We start from the raw sequence: 18,808 nt of genomic DNA on the forward strand, positions 1-18,808 counted from the left end.
ACACACACAGGACTTCAAAAAGCTTGTGGAGAATACATTTTCTTTTTATTCCATTTTTCACAAACTTTTGGAAGCCATATGTGTTGTGTTCACATGTTATCTAACATTTTGTTTTGGGGGGAGGGTTTTGTTTGCTTTTTGGATGCCCTGGCTTTCAGGATTTGGGACACAAGGCAAGAAAGTGTGGCTAAATAATCCAATAGGAGGTTGATAAGAGTGTGGCAGAGAGGAAAGAGAGAGAGAGAACAAGGGGGAACCTTCAGGAAGGAGGTGATCACAAGGCCTGTGCTTGGTTGTGTAACAGGAGCCTACTGCACGCTCCTTCCTTGCTAACCAAATGGTTTATCCTGGAGCACCTTGAGGAACCCTCACGGGTGCCACCTGCCTGTCATCCCTTGAACCAGCTGGTCTGTGTCTTGCTGAAGGCACCATGGGGTACAGGAGGGCTGGGGCCCCTCTGAGGCTGACAGTGTATAATGGGTCACCAGAGGACTGCAGAGGGATGGATGCAACTGACCCAACAGAAAAGCCCTGATCCTTTATCTCCTGTGCTTTGTCTCCAAGTACAACCCCCTTAACCTCACAGCATTGGACTGGTCTCTGCTGAGCAAGAAGGAGTGTCTGAGCTATGGTGGGCGCCTGCTTGGGAATTCCTGTCAGTTTGTCCCAGACCTGGCACTCATGTCCTTCATCCTATTCTTTGGGACATATTCCATGACGCTAACCCTGAAGAAGTTCAAATTCAGCCGCTATTTCCCTACCAAGGTAAGTGTCCCCTGCAGAGAGGAGGCCCCACTAAGTGTCCCCAGGCACTTCCCTAGGACTGATGCCACAAGAACACTAGCCCATTTTTTCAAGCATAGTCAGAACTAGATCACCTTGTCAAATACCCCTGACAACATTTGGTATTGTCTGTAGTATTTATTGTTTTTGTTTTCCTAATGACTACTGCAGTTAAGAACTTGATCTTGTGTTTATTGGCTGTGTAGCCATTTCACTTCTTGTTGGAAGTATCTGTTTAAATATCACGCACATTTTCTATCAGGTTGTCTTTCTGGTCTGTAACAGTTCATCATATATTCCAGGTAGAAATTCTTGAACAATCATATGTGTTGCAGCTGTCTTCTCCCACTCTGGGCTAGCCCTTCTGTTTTCTTAATGGTATCTTTTATTTAACAGAAATTCCTAGCTTTTATTTATAATTGAGAATATCAAAATTCTCCTTACTTAAAATGTTAGACCGGGTAAGGGAGCAACAGCCTGACACACATTCTTAAGAGGTAGAGTTTCCCACTTCAATAACAGCATGATGGACTTACAACTGTCCATGCAGGACACTCATTGTAAAACTAGAGGGGAAATCAACGGTGGTAGGGGGAACTTGGGGAGGGGGACAGGTAATCCCAGAGCCTGTGGAACTATATCATTAAAAAAAAGAGGTAGGGTTTCCTTTAGAGTGCCACCCTGGCCCTCACCACACCTGCTGAGTGGCCTGGTTCAGTCTCTCACCCCTGAGCATGTCTTCAGCAAGGGCTGCTGTGGCTACAGGGGTCAGAACAGCTCTCACTCTCACTGCCACATGCCAAGCCCTCTGAATGGGTGGTAGCTCCCCTACTCCCCTAAGGTAGGTGCCATGCTATTTCCACCTTTCAGAGGAAGAAACAGGCTGGCAGAGAGGACGTGCTTCCCCAGGGTCACACAGCCAGCGGAGGACAGAGGCAGGTCTTAAGTCTGGGCCTGCTGACTTCAGAGCCCCAGCTTCAACCACACACCTTTTTGCAGCCCGGAAACAGGGACTGTGATTGCTTGGACTTGGCTGGGATCTTGGCTCACTTGCCACTCTCATTTCTGTAGGTCCGGGCCCTGGTGGCGGACTTCTCCATCATTTTCTCCATCCTGCTGTTCTGTGGAATTGATGCATGTTTTGGCCTGGCAACTCCCAAGCTGAATGTGCCCAGTGTCATCAAGGTTTGCTGTCCCCCTGCTCTAGGCGCTTGCTGTGCTGGACAGCAACTGCAGAGCCTTTCCTCTCTGTACAGAGATAACTTTTGCTCATCCAGGGGGCTGTGTTGGTTCTCTGAGTGTGTTCCACCCCTTTCCTCTTGCACACAGTCACAGAGCTGGTCCTTTGAGATAGCAGGTACGGACATAGTCACCCTCAAACCACTTGTGTGGCCTGCAGACTTCTACTTGAGGGCTTCCAGTTCCCTAGCCATCTACAAGCTAGGCCAACTGGGAAGGATCCCTTAGGACAGTATTTCCTAAAGTACAGTCCATGGAGCTGTGCCACATTGTCACCTGGGAGTGCATTGGAAATGTACATTCTCAGACCTGTGTAATCAGAAGCACAGGGCGGAGCCCAGATTTCCCATTCCAACAAGGCCTCAGGCTGATTCAGGACGTATTCAAGGTTGAGTATCACTGCTCAGAAAGTCTCAGACTAGGGTTGGCACCATTGCAGGTAGCTCTGAGCTCAAACCATGCTCCCTACTGTGGTAGAGAGTTCAGGCCCAAAAACTTACCCACTCTGCCTTGCAGCTCTTGATCTTCAAAATATTATCTAGGGTTCTCTTAGGAGGCTTGAATGCATACAGTACAATTCATGCTGTAATTAAAATTGTGCCTTCTCTTCAATAGAAGGTAAACTTCAGAACATCCCTTATTCCCGACACACAGGTCTGAAGTGACATTTTGGTTTTAGAGACAGGTCCATAAGCTCCCCAGACAGGAGCTTCGGGAGAAGAGGAGGTGGCAGACACTGGATCCATAAGTCCTCTGTGCTTACTGTTGGGCCTCATTGCTGCTTTCTGCTAGTTTGCACTGAGTAACCGCGCATGTCCCAATGCCCCCTCTGTTCCACTCCTCCCTGTCCCACTGGCAGTCCCTGGGCACTGGCAGCACATCCTGTCTTTGGTCTGCACCCCTCCCACCTCTGTCTGCCTCTGCAGCCTCTAATGCCTCAGGTGCCTAATGTTTAAAGTGAAAGATGGCTCAAAAAGCACTCTGAGCATGGAGGATGAGGAAGTGGGAGAATGGGCTGCCAATGGGTACCCTGAGCCAAGGGAGAGAGGAAAGGGCTGTCTCCCTTTGCTCCCGCTCAGCCCACACGGCCTGACCGAGGCTGGTTCGTGGTTCCCTTTGGGAAGAATCCGTGGTGGGTGTACCCGGCGAGCATCCTGCCCGCCCTGCTGGTGACCATCCTGATCTTCATGGATCAGCAGATCACAGCCGTCATTGTCAACCGGAAGGAGAACAAGCTGAGGGTAAGGCTGCTGCTGGGAGCAGAGTTGGGGGGATGTGCCTAAAGAGGGGGTGCTGTTGCCTGAGGCATTTTGGAGGAAGTCTGGAGGTCCCCTCGCCTGTTTCATTTTGGATTGGAAAGGAAATTTGTTACTTCCAGGTGGGGGAAGGTTTACAGGGCTGGGGTGACTTGCTGTGAGGAATAGGAACACTGGACATAGCATCTTGCCTGAGTCCCTCCTGATGGTGAACTTGAGGTTCTGAGCAGACTGTGCTGAGGGTTCAGCTTGGAACTCTGAGGCCAAGACATCCTTTGCCTCCCTCTTCCTGTCTCTGGGTCCAAGACGCTGCCCCCATCGCCATTCCCAACCCCAAGCCTAAGGCTGCCCCTACTGGGGCCCCCCCTTCAGAAACTACAGAAGTGCTGGGCTGCAAGGTGGGTGTCCTTCTCCCCTGGGACATTAGCCCATGCCCCTCTAAGCCTGGGCATTCCTCTCGTCACGTGTGACCTTTGCCTGGCTCACCTTTCTCCATAATGAGAGGACTTGGGCATACACCTCCGGGGCAGGGTGGTGGCCCCCTTGGGAGTCCCCAGGTCCATGAAATGAGATGGCCTCCTGGACAGCTCTCCCTCTGCCCCCTGCAGAAGGCTGCTGGCTACCACCTGGACCTGTTCTGGGTGGGCATCCTCATGGCCCTTTGCTCCTTCACGGGGCTGCCCTGGTATGTGGCTGCCACTGTCATCTCCATCGCCCACATCGACAGCCTCAAGATGGAGACAGAGACCAGCGCCCCCGGGGAGCAGCCGCAGTTCTTGGGGGTCAGGTAGGAGGGGCAGCACCCACATTGCCTGAGTGGAAGAGGCTGGTGTCTGGGGCAGGGGAAGCCCGCTTTGCATCAAGGAATGTTAGCCAGTGCTTGGCCATCATATGTGTAAGAAGGAAGAGAAGGAGAGATGGAAATTCAGCATCAAGATGTACTTTCTTCTTGATGGTATCCAAACAGTCCACATCCCCACCTGCAGCCAGGCACACCTAGGCTCTGCTCCTGCTGTGCCCCCTAGCCCCCCTTGCGTTCAGGTCCTATTTAATCTCCAGAAAGCTTTCCTGGGCCCTCTCCTTCCCCGGGCTGTGGTCCTGCACTGTTACTTTTATCCCTTCTCTTACTCTTCCTCTCATGTCTCATGGAAGGTTCCAGACTATTTGGAGTAAGAAGTACATCTTCTACCCTTTAGGGCCCATGAGAGCCTGTGTCAGATCCCTGGCAGGAGTTCTCTGCCTGACTGCAGGGCTTACAGCTGGTCAGGGCAACATCCCCTCCCAGGTCCCTGAGTCCTCTGCCTCCAAGCCCCTGACACCTGATGTGCCTTGCCACGGCCATACTACCTTCTCTGGCCCTGCACCATTGAAGATATATGACTCAGGGCCAGGGGAGTGGGCACTTCTCATCCTAAGTCCATGTAACTGAAGCATCCTAGCAATTAACCACTGCACAGACACCTCCTTAAAGCCGCTACCAGACACCCTCACTTCAGTCAGGGGCTCCCCATCTTCCCATGGCAGTTCCACTGGACCACAAGCAACAAGTCCTGGCCTTGGATAAACACAAGCCAGGCCACAGAGGCAGGAGGGCCTGGGGTGGTCCCTGAGTGTAGCCTGCTGTCCCTGACTGTTGCTCTTCTCCAGGGAACAGAGAGTGACTGGCATCATTGTCTTCATCCTGACGGGCATCTCTGTCTTCCTGGCTCCCATCCTGAAGGTGAGGCTCTGCACCCCACCCAGGCTCACCTCTGCCCCACCCCAAGACAGCTCAGAGCTCAGGCCTGAGAGGCAAGGAGGAGATGGGGCCCCACCAGTCCTTGGAATCTCTGGCCTATGTCCCCCACCCCCAAACACAGGATCCCATTAGGTCAAAGTAAAATTTCAGCATTATCATTTTCTGTAAGCCTGCATCATTTGTCACTGCCTCCAGTCCTCCCTGGTCCCTGCCACCCCTCCCAGAGCCTGGCTCACCTTTCTGGAGGACAGAGCTAGGTGTGTCCACACTGTTGGGTTTGGGTCTTGTTCAAGGCCTCCATGCTCTCCCGTCTCCTGCAGGGGAGGCTTCCCCCACCACCCTCCAAGCCTGTTCTCTGCTCCTCTGTTCTGCACATCTTGGACACAGAGGGACTCCTCCCACACAGGCGGAAGAAGCTCCACTTACTCATAACCCACCAGGCCAGCTGGCCAAGGAAACTCAGGGTGCTATCAAGACGGGTGTCCCCAGAGCAGTCTCTGACCAAGAACAGGTGTTCCCACCAGCTTTCTCCACTACTGCTGAAATCCTGATCTGCACCCATGAAACTTTACTTCTTGAACTGAGCTTGCCCAAAATTGCCCTAAATGTCTTCCAGTATTTCCCTCTTTGAACAGGTCATTCAGAGTGGCCTTGTATGAAACAAAGGCTAAAGAGCCATGACACTGATGTATTTACAGTGGTGACTATTTCTGGCTTGGAACTCGAGGCTGGGCAAACCTGGGCAGCAGGTCTGAGCTTGACCATTCTTTAAAGGCTGTTTCTATTGTACAGGAAACAGATTACACATAGGTAGGCAGTCACCTTGTTTATTTAAAATTGTATTTTAAATGCCCAAGGAATCTTCATTTCTGTGGAAAGAGGATTCTGAAGAACCAGTGTGTAGTCAGTCCTAATGACTATTTACTAGACAAGGATTTGCTTTGGAAGGCTCAAGTTTGGGCCCAGCATTGTGGCACAACTACTCAAGCCTCTACTTGTAACACCAGCATCCCATATCAGAGCACTGACTCCAGTCCTGGCTGCTCCACTTCCAATCCAGCATTCCTACTAGTATACCAGGGAAGCCAATGGAAGATGACCCAAGTGCCTGGGCCCCTGCTACCTGTGTGGGAGACCCGGATAGAGCTCCTGGCTCTGGGCTGCACCCTGGTCTACACCTCATTGCTGTGGTCATTTGGGGAGTGAACCTGCAGGTGGAGGCTCACTCTCTCTGTGTCACTTTGTCTTCCCAATAAAGAAAGAAAGAAGTCTTTTAAGACAGAAAAATAAAAGCTTTAGTCTAAGGACAACATCCTTGGGGGGCCAAAAGTTCCTGGAATCACTTTGCTGGCAGCCACGTCTGTGTCCTCACGATGAAGAAGCTGACCTCAGGTGAGGCAGGGCTGCCCTGGGAGCATGTTCTATGGCACAGTCACGTCACACCAGCTCTTATCTGTGTTTGACTAGAGCACAAACCAGTTAGAAAATTCCACGATGGTGTCATCAGTGTGTGATCAGTGTGATCAGCTGTCTTATGAATACACTGGTTATATTATGCATCACATCTTCTAGATTTTTACTCATGTTGTTTACACATCTGATCTTAATAAATTCGTAATTTTTCACTAATATTGTACACTGAATGTAGGTAGTAACTTCATGATACTTTAATTAAAATAATTGAGATGTACAGTTCTGCGCATCCTATGTGACCCAGGCAAAGCCTTAGGCTAGTGGTTCTTGAAGTGCAGCCCAACTCTGTTGCTTGTTCTCGGGTGAGATGGGCAACCTGCAGACTTTGAGCAGCCAGGGAACTCCTTCTGCAGGTTGCCCTGATGCTATGAATTTTAGACTGTAAATCAAAAGCTACTTGCTATTGTTCTTTGTTTAGTAGTGTTCTTGTATTATGTATTAACTGCCCCTGTTTTTAACGATGTTCTCTACTAGGATTTGTCCCAGAGTGTCTCCAATATTAATGTGTATAAAAATCACCCAGGAATCTTGTTTAAAAACAAGCACTGTGCCTGGTGCTGTAGCCTAGTGGCTGAGGTCCTTGCCTTGAACGCGCCGGGATCCCACATAGGTGCTGGATAGTGTCCTGGTGGCCCCAGGGTGAACTATGGCATAAACCCCAACAGTCTGCATTTTTAACAAGCTCACAGGTAATGCCAATGATGCTGGTGCAAGGACTATACTTTGAGTAGTGAGGAAATAAATATTCTCTCTTCATCCCCTCGTTTCTCTTCTCCTGGTGTTCCCTTCTTCTCGCCTCACCCCTACCTCCTAACCCCTACCATAGGCAACACTATTTGTGGTTAGAGAATCCGTTATCACCTTCAGTCCTTCCATCACCAATTTGCACACATTTGTTCATCTTGTCAAGCAAAGGTACTGGGGCTGGAAGGCGCATGTTTGATGGCCAGCATAAATGACTTGCACATTTGGCCCTGCTCAGTCAGGCTCTGAAGCTTGGTTTTGACTCATGTTTATTTTTTGCTCTTGTTTTTTAAGGTATAGAGACATTCAGAGATCTTCCATTTGCTAGTTTACTCCCCAAATCCATACAACAGCCAGAGCTCGGTCAGACCAAAGCCAGGAGTCAGGAACTCAATCCAGGTCTCTCGTGTGGATGGTAGGGGCTGAACATTGGAGCCATGGTTAGCTGTTGCCTCCAAGAGCACATATTAGCAGGAATCTGGAAGCTATGGAAGCTATGCCCCCATTTGAATGGAGACACTCAGATGTGGGATGTGGGTCTTCAGCCACTGCACCAAACACCTGTCCACAGTATGGTTTGGCCTTGTCTCTTGCTCACCCTTGGCCATGGCTCTTTGGATCGGTCAGAAGCCCCTCTCTGGGGCCCATGCTGCTGTCATGCTCCCGGTCTCCTGCAGGAAGGCCTTGACCTCCTACTGCTGGTGCTGTGGAGCTGCGGAGACTGCTGGGTCCTTCCACCCGTATGCTGAAGCTGGTGCAAAGGGGCACTTTTGTGCCCTTGTTTATTTCACTGCTATTTGGGAAGGGTCTTTCCCTGGGGACCCAAGGAAGATTGGTGCTGATGAGCAGAATGCTAGATCACAGCCCTGCTGCTGGTAGGAGGTGATGTCATGGCCTTTGTGATTGGCTGGGGGAGCTGCTTGAGCCTGCAAGTGGACAGTGTCATCCGTTGGATAAAGCAATGACTACATGATCAGTCACTGGTAATTAGATATCATGTAACCTGCCACCTACCTCTCTCCTTTGGTGTAGTTTTCACATCCATTGGGGCAAAAGAGAAGTTTTAAGCCATGTTAAATCATGTTACAGCTATGCTTTATCATTTTTGTTGTTTCCTCAATTGCTGCTACAATTGAGAGTTATTAGGACAGAATTATTGTTCCACAACCAGGCAAAAAGTCTCCTAAATCATTGACGGAAGGAAGCAATGAAACCTCTAATTCCTACTTTTTTTAAGATGTATTTATTTTTATTGCAAAGTCAGATATACAGAGAGGAGGAGAAACCGAGAGAAACATCTTCCATCTGATGATTCACTCCCCAAGAGACCCCAGTGGTCGGTGCTGCACCAATCTGAAGCCAGGAGCCCTGATCCTCTTCCGCGTCTCCCACACGGGTGCAGGGTTCCAAGGCTTTGGGCCGTCCTCAACTGCTTTCATAGGACACAAGCAGGGAGCTGGATGGAAAGTGGGGCTGCCGGGATTAGAACCGGCGCCCATATGGGATCCCAGCGTGTTAAAAGCAAGGATTTTAGCCACTAGGCCACGGTGCTGGGCTCCCCTACTTTACTTTAAGTTCAAGTGTCTTGAAGTCACAGCATATGGGTCCAAATCATGCTTTGTGTTCTGAAACGAACATAATTTATAAGAGAGGTTAGAATTTATCAATGTTCTCAGGTGGGATCTCTGACTCGGACAGCCTGTGTCTGCACAATGTTGTGTGCTTGCCAGAGCACTCCAACACAGCCACCCTGAGACCAAGGCAGGGCACCCTGGGGACTGTGGAGAACCACGGGAGCAGAAAAGGGGGAGAATAAAAGGGGCAGAAATTTAACTTAAACAGAGGGTGGAGAAATGCCCAGAACAGCTTTCAGAGATCTGCACTGATAATGGCAGAACAGTATGAATTCTAGGATTAGTTGATTGATTATTTAAAAGGCAGAGCTACATACAGAGAGGAGAGACAGAAAAATCTTCCATCTGCTGACCCACTCCCTCAAATGGCTGTAACGGCCAGAGCCAGGCTGCTCTGGAACCAGGAGCTTCCTCCTAGTCTTCCACATGGGAACACAGGTCCAAGGACCCAGGCCATCCTCTGCTGCTCTCAGGTACATTAGCAGGGAGCTGGATTGGAAGTGGTGCACCAGGGCTGTAAACAGTGCCCATATGGGATGCCAGGGCTGGAACCAGCAGGTGGAGGTTTAGCCTACTATACAACAGCTCTAACCCCTGATCCCATATTTTAAAGAGCAGCAAACCACCTGTGTGCGTGTTTGGACGGCAGGGTACCCACCAATCTACTCATGGTTCTTTGGTTACTGGAGGTTATTTCACACCATTCTGTATTTTCGTCTCTGATAGTAGATGATGCATGAGTTTTATTAAGTGGTCTGGTCCTGCCGATGTAGGTCAGCTCACCCAAGTCCACAGCCTCCAGCAGGTGAAGCAGCTTTGGGGGACCCTCCACTGAGGCTGGCCGTGAGAAAGCACTGTCAGGAGAGGGCAGAAGGCAGCCTATGGAGGCACTCGCACTTGCCACAAATCCACTCCCATCAGATCACATACATGGCTTCTGCAGGGCGAGCAGAGGAGCCACATGCTGGGCTCCTTGTCCTCTCTGACTCCAGATTTGCTGAACCCTCAGTACCGCCAAATCACACGGCTCCCCAGCTGCTGCAATCCTGTCCCCCAGTACTGGGTGACCAAGGCCCCCCACCCCACCTCAGGCAGAGCCCTGTCCAGAACTGTGCTCTCGTTTCAGTTCATCCCCCTGCCGGTGCTGTATGGCGTCTTCCTCTACATGGGCGTGGCCTCCCTCAACGGCATCCAGGTAAGGCTGTCCCAGCCCAGACTGGTACCACTTGCAGCCAATGTTGCCCATCTGGTCCTGTGTCACTGAACTCCCAAAATCCTGCTGTCCCAGTTCACTGAAAGAGTATAAGTAATGATACTGCCATTTATTTGCACCACGCACCAGGGCACATAGCTGTAGTGGGCATTTTACAGGTGCCATTCATTTACTCCCTATAATTAGGGGGTAAATGAGCTCCTCTGATCCCCATTTCACAAATGGGCAAACTGAGTCTCTGAAATCAAACCTAGGTCTTACTAACTCCAATGAGCATTTTACTGTTCCTCCTTTCTCTTCCCCAAGGCAACTCCACAGAGGGAAACATTTTCTTCTACTGTATTTATATGAAACCCCATCGCCCATCTTGGATAGTTTGTGTTGCGTTGAAGTTGCACTTTCCTTGGATAGGGGCGATGTTCGTCTTGTGACCAGCTACAGGGATCTCCCCCCTCTCTCCAGCCTCCCCCCCATGTGTCCCTAAGTTCCAGATAGGGTGTTCCTGCTCTAAGACCCACCCAGGCACCCCTGCACCTAGTCCAAGCCCTTCCAGGCTGAGCCTCACACTGTCTTCACCAGTTCTGGGACCGCTGCAAGCTCTTCCTGATGCCAGCCAAGCACCAGCCAGACCATGCCTTCCTGCGGCACGTGCCCCTGCGCCGGATCCACCTCTTCACCCTCGTGCAGGTCGTCTGCCTGGCCGTGCTTTGGATCCTGAAGTCCACAGTGGCTGCCATCATCTTCCCGGTCATGGTAAGGCGGCCACAGACTCCCCACCCTGGCCTGCTCTGTCGGGAGCACCCCCCTCCCACCTGTTCTTGGCCTTCTCATGGGGAGCCTGACCCAGAACAAGCTGAGAGCTGTGAGGTCCAGGAGGGTGGTGAGCGGGGGTCCTGTGGCACAGAGGAAGCCCCATCCCCCTGGGGGTGGGAGAAGCCATTCTCCACTGCTACCTGTCAGCACTTCCAATTCAGAAGTAGATCTGTTTGCAGGACAAGTCTTCCCACCATCCCAAAATAATGGAATTGAAAAACATAACTGGTGAGGGAAAAGAACCAGGACCAGAGATCAATCAAAAACCTCAGAAACCAGTGTCAGCATCAAGTTTGGGACTGCAGGAAGGCACACACGAGTTCTTTGACTATTCTGGCCAATTTCACCTAGATGTGAAACCATGTCAAAAAAATGAGTTACAGGAGCATAGGCCCCTAGCACAGGCCACTGGACACCTGGCCTCAAGGTTGAGGACAGCTGGAGGCCCAAGTGGACACAGGTGAGACTTGAGGTGTGCGCTTCAGGGAGGGCTCTGGTCAGGGCCTCCTGACCTTGGCTACTGATTAAGCTTAATCCAGATGAAGTCAATCTGAATCTCTGCAGTGGGGAGCTGGGCCTGCAGGTGCACCTGGGTGTGCAGCCAGGCTCACCAACAGCCTCTCTGAGCAAGAGAAGCAGGTCTGCCATGGCAGCATCCTTCAGGCCTCGGCGATGGCCAAGGACACTGCACAGCTTGTGGTTCCTGCGCTGTCCTGTCTGGCAGCACCATTGGTGACCCTGCCTTATGGCTGAGCCAGCTGAACCTCAGGGAGCACGAGGGAGCAGGGTGCAAGGAGCAAGATCAGAACCCCTGCTGATTGTCACAGACACACAGGTAGGTCCCTCTCTGGTCCCAAGCTTTGACAGATACATGGAATGGTGATTCCATCACCAGAGCCAGGACACAGAATGGCTCTGTTACCCCAAAATACCCACCCCTCCCCACTGTCTGGCATCCACTGGTTTGTTTCTGCAGCCTGGTTTGTCTTCTCCATCTCTGCTCTATCCCAACAAGCAGCAAGTGATGAATCTGTGCTTGACTCAGCTGAGAGCCAGTTCCAGTCTGATCCTTATTAGCTGGTTCTTGGGGATGAAGGGGTAATATGTGTGACTAGCCATCTGGGCTTGCTGAACTTGTAAGAGCTCTTTGCTCTCTCCCAAAGAGCACTTGTTTCTTAGGGTAATTTGTTGGTCCTGAACAGAGCAAAATGTTGAAACTGACCATTGGAAACTCTGGATGTCCTGCCATACTTTACTCAGCTCTTTGAAAGTGGAGATTATAAACTCCCAGAAGTAGGGCAGACAACAATGGATCTCTAAGTGTGGTCCCTGGACTGGCAGTATCGACATCACTTGAGGGACTCATTGGGGATGTTAGTTCCTGGGCATCACTTCAGACCTGCTGAATGCAGATACCCCAGGAGGAGCATCCCCTAGTTGTGAGCATGCTCAGCTTTGAGAACTGCTGATGTACAGAATTACTGTGTTCCCCTCTTGCCAGTTCCTCTTGGTCACTCACAAACTTGGTCACCTACCTGAGGAAAGGCCAGCTGAAGGAAAACAAAGGTGGGGGATGGTGGCTAATGGGAACTTGGGGGTGGCTGTAGAAGGTCGGCCCTAGAGAGCCCACATCCTGCTGATGGAGGGACCCTGAGCCCCCAGTTCTCTGCAACCCCCACAGGCTCAGATTCCCTACACCCTCCACAGATCCTGGGCCTCATCATTGTCCGGAGGCTGCTAGACTTCGTCTTCTCCCAGCACGACCTGGCCTGGATTGACAACATCCTTCCGGAGAAGGAGAAGAAGGAGACAGACAAGAAGAAGAAGAGAGGGAAAGGGGCCCGCGAGGACAGTGACAATCAGGTGGGAAAGTTGTGAGACCTGGGCAGCCAGGAAGCGTTGAGAGATCTTGCAGTCACTTCCACCGGGACAGGGAGGGGGCTCCTCAGGTGGCATGAAGCTGCGCCAGGGGTGAATCCAGCAGAGGGTTCAGTTATAGGTGTATGTGGCCTCCAGGCAGGTCAGAATGAAGCCTGCTATTTGGACGCCTCTAGTCCTTGACTGGGCAGTCAGTGAAAGAGTGGGGTGGGCACCAACATGCAAGGAGACCCTGAGGGACCTCCCAAGGATGGGAGCAGGCCTGGGGAGAGCTCCTGGCATGCAGGAGGAGCTGGGCACATGCCTTCCTTGGACCTGCCTGGGAGATATTAGAGACGCAGGGGATGGGAGGGAGAGAGTACTCCTGGCAGTGGCTGCATCACCCAGGTGCCTGGGACTACCTGCTGCCCCATTTGCCTTTTTCCTCCCTGCTTCCTTCTCGTCCCACCCTCAAAACTCTCAGAGGTCCACAAAGAGCTAGGCCAGAAATCATATTAGCAAAATGTTAAAAGGCAAGATTGACTAGTCCAAGTGCTTGTTATAAAGAATGAAACTGTCCCTAGAAGGGACCTGATGTGCCCAAGATGGGCACAGAGCTGAACAGCTAAGAGGGGAGTAAGGAAACTCCTCCTGACTAGGACATTGTTGCTATCCAGTATGCTGAGCTGTCCAGGCCGTTCCCTAACACCACACCTAGCCTGGAGCTCACCTCCCTGCTCCCTCCTTTCCCTTTTGCGATCTTGCCTTTGTCAGACGTGAGCTGCCCATGGGCAAGTGGTAAGTGGCAATTATATCATCTTCTGATGGCAGCAAGCAACCCAGACTTCCCTGGTCCTTAATTACTTTCTGCTCCCATTCATATGCTTGTTGTAGATGCTTTATTTAGGTGGGTTCTGAAAACAGAGTCTGAGAGATTTTTTTAAAGGACATTTCTTTGGTGGATTCAGCCCCTGAATATTTGAGGAACTTCCGTGTGCCAGGAACTATTCCCAGGCTGAGAAAACACATCTCTGGATGATGGTGTATTCGATGGGAATCAGGACTGGGTTTGCACTAGATCACCTGACACGGCTTTACAGCAACTCGGCTAGTGTGTGGGATTCAGTCCTCAGAGACGGGTTCTGTGACAGGTGAAACTGTTTCAAGGGAAACATGCTCAGAAGAGTTCCACGCTATGGGCTCGCATGTCTAGTATAGCGGCTAACTCTTATAGCGGCTAACTCTGTCCGTGTCCCTGGGGGTCCCGGAGCACATGGCATGCCCCTCATTGTCTAGTCTGTATGGAGGATGGTAGTTTGCATGCTACAAAGCATGTGGCTTTCCAAGAAGGCCAGAGTTGTCATACTGGTGGTGTTTATCAGCTTTTCCTACTGTTTCTCTCTAGCCCCAGTTCCCTCCTCCCTCAGTTACAAAGATCCCTATGGAAAGTGTCCCATCAGATCCCCAAAACAGTATCCAGTGTGTTGCCAGTAAGTAAAAGACATAGTATCTCTCTCCTGCTACTCTCTACTGCTCTCAGCTCTTCCTTCAAGTGACTTCTGTCTGTATCGCAGGAGATTCAACACTGTGCATGGGAGAGAACCCAAGTGCTGGGCAGAGAGTGCAGGACACTAGGACTCCCCACCCACTCCAATGGCCTGACTTCACTTCACTCAGGCCCTCCCCTGGGTTGCTTCAGAACATGTCCATCCTAACATGGCCTCTGAGCCTTTCATGTTTTCCAGTTGTGGGTGAAATGGTTGAGAATGCAAATCAGAGGCAAGCTTTCCATCTGAAGGATAGTTATGGCAGAACTGCTGACCCCTTGGTTGTGCTGTGATTGGCCCCGCAGGTGTCTGCCTGGGAGGGTTCAGACTTTGTTGACCATCCCGGAAGCCCCTCTTTCTGCTTGTCCCTAATGCTTTGAGCCTTGCATTCTTCTTGAAGAGGCAGATCTGGGTGGGTAGCAGGGTATCCTTCCAGGACTTCCTGTAACCTCCAGTCCCATCGTGGACTCTTCCTGTTCTCAAACCCGCTTTGCATCTCCATCCTACCATCCCCTGTCTTCCTTCCTTGGCCCTCCCTGCTGCCTCACACCATTCTGGCCTGGCTGAGGCCCTGTGTGTGAAGGAGGAATTGGACCAGAAGCTACCGTCTTGGCAAAGCCCTAGCCTTCCTCTTGGGGGTATTGGGCACAAGGTCAAAGAGTAGAGAAGTGGAGAGAAGGAGGGATGGGGGAGTCCTAGAGAAGTAGGCTCTTCTGCACAGAGCTCAGGCCCACTGCACAGCTCACACTTTGATTCTCATGCCAGGGAAAAGATCTTCCAGTTGGAGTTACTCACTCTGATGCTTCCTTCACTGGCTCAGAACTCGATCGCAGGTAAAGGCCACTGGGTAGATTCCTTGGGGATTAGACTCAGCCACAGCCAGGAAGGTGAGGGACTAGGATGTCTCAGCCTGGACCATGACACAGTAAAAGGCCTTAGCTAGGAGACAGAAGAGACAAAGGTGGAGGGATCTGATGACAGTGGGGGCCAAGTAACCAGTGTGTCTTCTTGCCATGTACCATGGGGTTACAGCCCACAAAGTTACCCAGTTCTAGAAAAGGAAGACACTGAAGGCCAGTGTTGGGGGAGGGGGGAAGTAGAATGGTGGGAAACCTGACCTGATTTTAATACACACATTGAAACCAGAATGAATGGACACTAGAGTTGAAATACTTGAGGATGTGTGGACTAAAATACCAGTTTTACTGGTTAGAGCAGTCGCCAGGAGAACTAACTAAATAGCAAAGATTTAGTAGAGGTAGGAACAGGAGTCAAAGGGCTAAGGCCCTGATGTCAGGGACCCCCAAGCAACCGTGGTTCCAGAGCTCTTAACAGAATTCCATGTATATGCACAGAGGAAACGGCTTGATGATGCAGCACAGGGGGGCTCAGAATGGGAAAGGGAAACTTGGAGACCAGAAAGCTTTTATCTCAGTTCTTTCTGTAGACTCCAGGGCCTGGCCGTCCTTCTCCTACCTGGGCCTGGAGTGGACAGGAATGGCTCTGAACAAGAACGAGCCCAGGCAAGGGCTCAGACTAGCCCAGGTCTAGAGGCACATGAATCTCCACCTAGACAGCACTCACTGTGTTTGTAAGAAAACACTTATGGGATCTTCTAATGATGAGGCAAAGCTGTCACTACAATGCCAGGACACAGCACTGGGGCAGCCCTCCTCCAGGAGGCTGCTGGCCAGGAGTTCCATGGCCAGTGTACGTCTCTGCCTTCCTTCCCATCTCAAACCTGCAACCAGGGCTTCATGCCCTAATCCACTGGTCTTCATGTACATACACATTAGGAGAAAAGCAGTTTAGCTCTCCTGAACCATTTTCATTTAAAAATAACTTATACCAAGTCAGATTTATAATTCCCCAGTTTCAGGCAGTGGAAGAGGATTTGGACCAGGACATAGCACTTCCAAAACTCTGTTAAAATCACAGCCATATGGAGATGGCACTGTTCAGCCACACTGGTGTTTTGCCAAATCTATGAAACTAGAAGGATGGAAAGATCACGAAGTAGCAAGATTGCCTTTCAGGGAAGAGAAAGCTCAGCAACATGGTCTAGTTTGATAAGGATTAAGCGTCAGTGATCTGAGAGCATGATGCTTACTCCTGGGGGGTTAAAGATGTGTAAACTGAGACAGCACTGTGCGTGAAAACAGAGTGGAACACAAAGCAGAGAAGGGCCAGGGGCATCCACAAGGACTCAGCCTTCTGGAGAATCTAGGAGAGACCCCATGGGAACCAGCCCAAAGGAGGGCAGAGGTGTAGCACAAGCCTGAAGCACCATGTGAACATACAGGGCATAGAACAAGTAGAGGCCACCAGTGAAGCTCCTGCCTGGCCACCCAAAAGAACTTGGATTCTATCCTCTAAACAGAGAACTAGGCAGAACCATGACTTAGAACAGCGTGACAGTGATGTGGGACAGGGAGAGACCAGTTAACATTCTGTGGCTGAAAGGGAAGCAGATCATGATGTGTTCAGGGTTCCTAAGGCAAGAGCACTTTGATCAGAGCCCTGCTCTGAGGAAGAACCAAAAGCCAGCTGAATCATTCTTCCTTCCTGCCTCTTGTCCAGCATCACCTTGCACTTCAAAATTTCCTGTCCATCTTCACCTGCTTTCAACTACTCCAGGAGCCCAGTGTTCATGGTGCCACAAGTGAAGATAGAGATGGAGTCAGACTATGACTTCACAGACAAGGACAAGTACGGAAGAGAGGTGGACGGCGAGACCACTCTCTAGAGTGGCACAGCTTCTCCCAGATCTGGGGCAGCGAGGGCCTGGCTTAGTCCTAAGCACATGAGAACATGCCCAAACTCTTCGCTTCTCTGTGCCTATTTCCTGTTTCCCCATCAGGGAGATTCCTGATAGAAAACAGACATCTGTGACAAGTCCTGTTTAGATACAGCACTCTCACCTTCCCTTTGCAGTTGAGAGCCTAAACATTAGACCAGATTTTAAAATGAAGTCCAGCATAGAAATACATTCTTTCGACATGAAAAAGGCCTGTCTCTCCAAACTGTAGCTAAGATGAAGGGGCAACAGCTCATTTATATCTAAAATATCACTGTTTTAAAGGTTAGATTTAGGTCTAGATGGTTTGGAAGAATTCTTAAAATACTCTTATGTCGATAGGTCACAGTTAGAATATTTGAAAAGTTCTGTCTTTTCTGTCTTGCTCCTTCTTCAAAGTTTGGACGACCTGCATTAAGGGTCTTATTCCAGAAATGTGATGGGTGGGCGGGGCCTTCCCCAAATGGATAAAACAGTTCCAAAGTCTGCTGGAGGGAGAGCCAACACTTGGGTTTCTACAATAAAACAATTCCTGTGAACTCTTAAGTCACTGGTTGGACCAGCCAAATGAACCTTCAACTGCTTCACTGGTTTCTCACATTAAGAGTCAAGTTTCTTTCTCCATTTGGATGGGTTTTCCAAAATCAAACCTCCATTCATGTGAACATCCCATATTAAGCAAAGCTAATTTAGAAATTATAACTTTGTAACATTAACTGAGCTAGGACTTGAACAGAATTAGATGCAATTTGGGTAGACTAAAACCTGTCACTGGAGAAGCAAATTGTTTTTCCATGAAACTTTGACACTCATTTTACCTTGAATCCACACCTAATGAACAGCCAAGCATTTTACATTCACCATCTCCAAAACAAGCATCGATTTTGAGTATATCATTCTGGTTACTGCATTTACTCATGACAAATGCAGGTGCTTTTTGTCTCCAAAGACAAATGACAGTTGACTATTAATCTGAGTAGCAGAACTCATTGTCCTTGCAACCCTCAGGCCTGGTATAATGCAGGTTATACAAAGTCCTTGGTTAGTGGTCTCTCTTCACTTACCTCAGAGCACCCTTCCAAGATACTGCTGAGGTAAAGCTCTGTAGCCTACCCATCCTGGCAGCACATTTACTTAGCTATTCAGCAATGCAGTGATATCACTTGGGCTTACATCTCATTTTAAATCTTCCTCTGTATCCACCCTGGGAGAACTAACATTCTACCCCTAATGTGTGTTTCAAAGCCTGGATGATTTGGAATAGCATTTTGTCCAGATTAAATTGTAGAACTGTTATGGATTCAGGAGTAACTGTGCTTGATGAATCAAACAAACTGTAAAACTACAATGTTAATTTTTTGTTGTAAATTAATCAGTCATTTTTACCTAAAATGGCATTTCTATTTTGTATATACACATTTTTATCTTGATAGCTTTTAACAGATCGACGTATTGCAAGTCAGTAATTTCATTCCACCTGTAATGTAACTGTCATTCAATAAAACTTAATACTGTCTGCCCACTGTGTTCCACATTCAGTAATGCAGGTGAGCAGTTATAACATGGGCTATAGCTCACTGATCAAAAATACTCCCAACAAACTGTCATCTTTCTTCCCCAGAAAACTACCCAGCTGGAAGAACAAGGAGTAGGTCAACTCCCTGATAATTCTCTCTCCCGTCTCAACATGCCCAGAGCAGGCACCATCTCAGCC

General features: G+C 49.9%; 1 protein-coding gene across 3 annotated transcripts in view; it reads left to right on the top strand.

Moving 5' to 3' along the window:
• SLC4A5 (solute carrier family 4 member 5) overlaps nt 1-17,120 on the top strand; it is a 70,384-nt gene extending 53,264 nt beyond the window's left edge. For 2 of the 3 annotated variants that reach the window (XM_058667731.1, XM_058667732.1), the window contains 10 exons: nt 565-765; nt 1,855-1,968; nt 3,102-3,263; nt 3,887-4,065; nt 4,926-4,998; nt 9,994-10,062; nt 10,660-10,833; nt 12,601-12,756; nt 15,063-15,130; nt 16,878-17,120. In XM_058667731.1, the coding sequence (XP_058523714.1) occupies nt 565-765; nt 1,855-1,968; nt 3,102-3,263; nt 3,887-4,065; nt 4,926-4,998; nt 9,994-10,062; nt 10,660-10,833; nt 12,601-12,756; nt 15,063-15,130; nt 16,878-17,043 (1,362 nt within the window). In that variant the 3' untranslated portion in view covers nt 17,044-17,120. Of the gene's footprint in view, nt 1-564; nt 766-1,854; nt 1,969-3,101; nt 3,264-3,886; nt 4,066-4,925; nt 4,999-9,993; nt 10,063-10,659; nt 10,834-12,600; nt 12,757-14,155; nt 14,241-15,062; nt 15,131-16,877 lie in introns of all 3 variants that reach the window. The other variant, XM_004590681.2, reaches the window with a different exon arrangement.
• Nucleotides 17,121-18,808: the final 1,688 nt, after the last annotated feature.

Source organism: Ochotona princeps, chromosome 8 (genome assembly GCF_030435755.1).
Source record: "Ochotona princeps isolate mOchPri1 chromosome 8, mOchPri1.hap1, whole genome shotgun sequence".
Taxonomy (NCBI): domain Eukaryota; kingdom Metazoa; phylum Chordata; class Mammalia; order Lagomorpha; family Ochotonidae; genus Ochotona; species Ochotona princeps.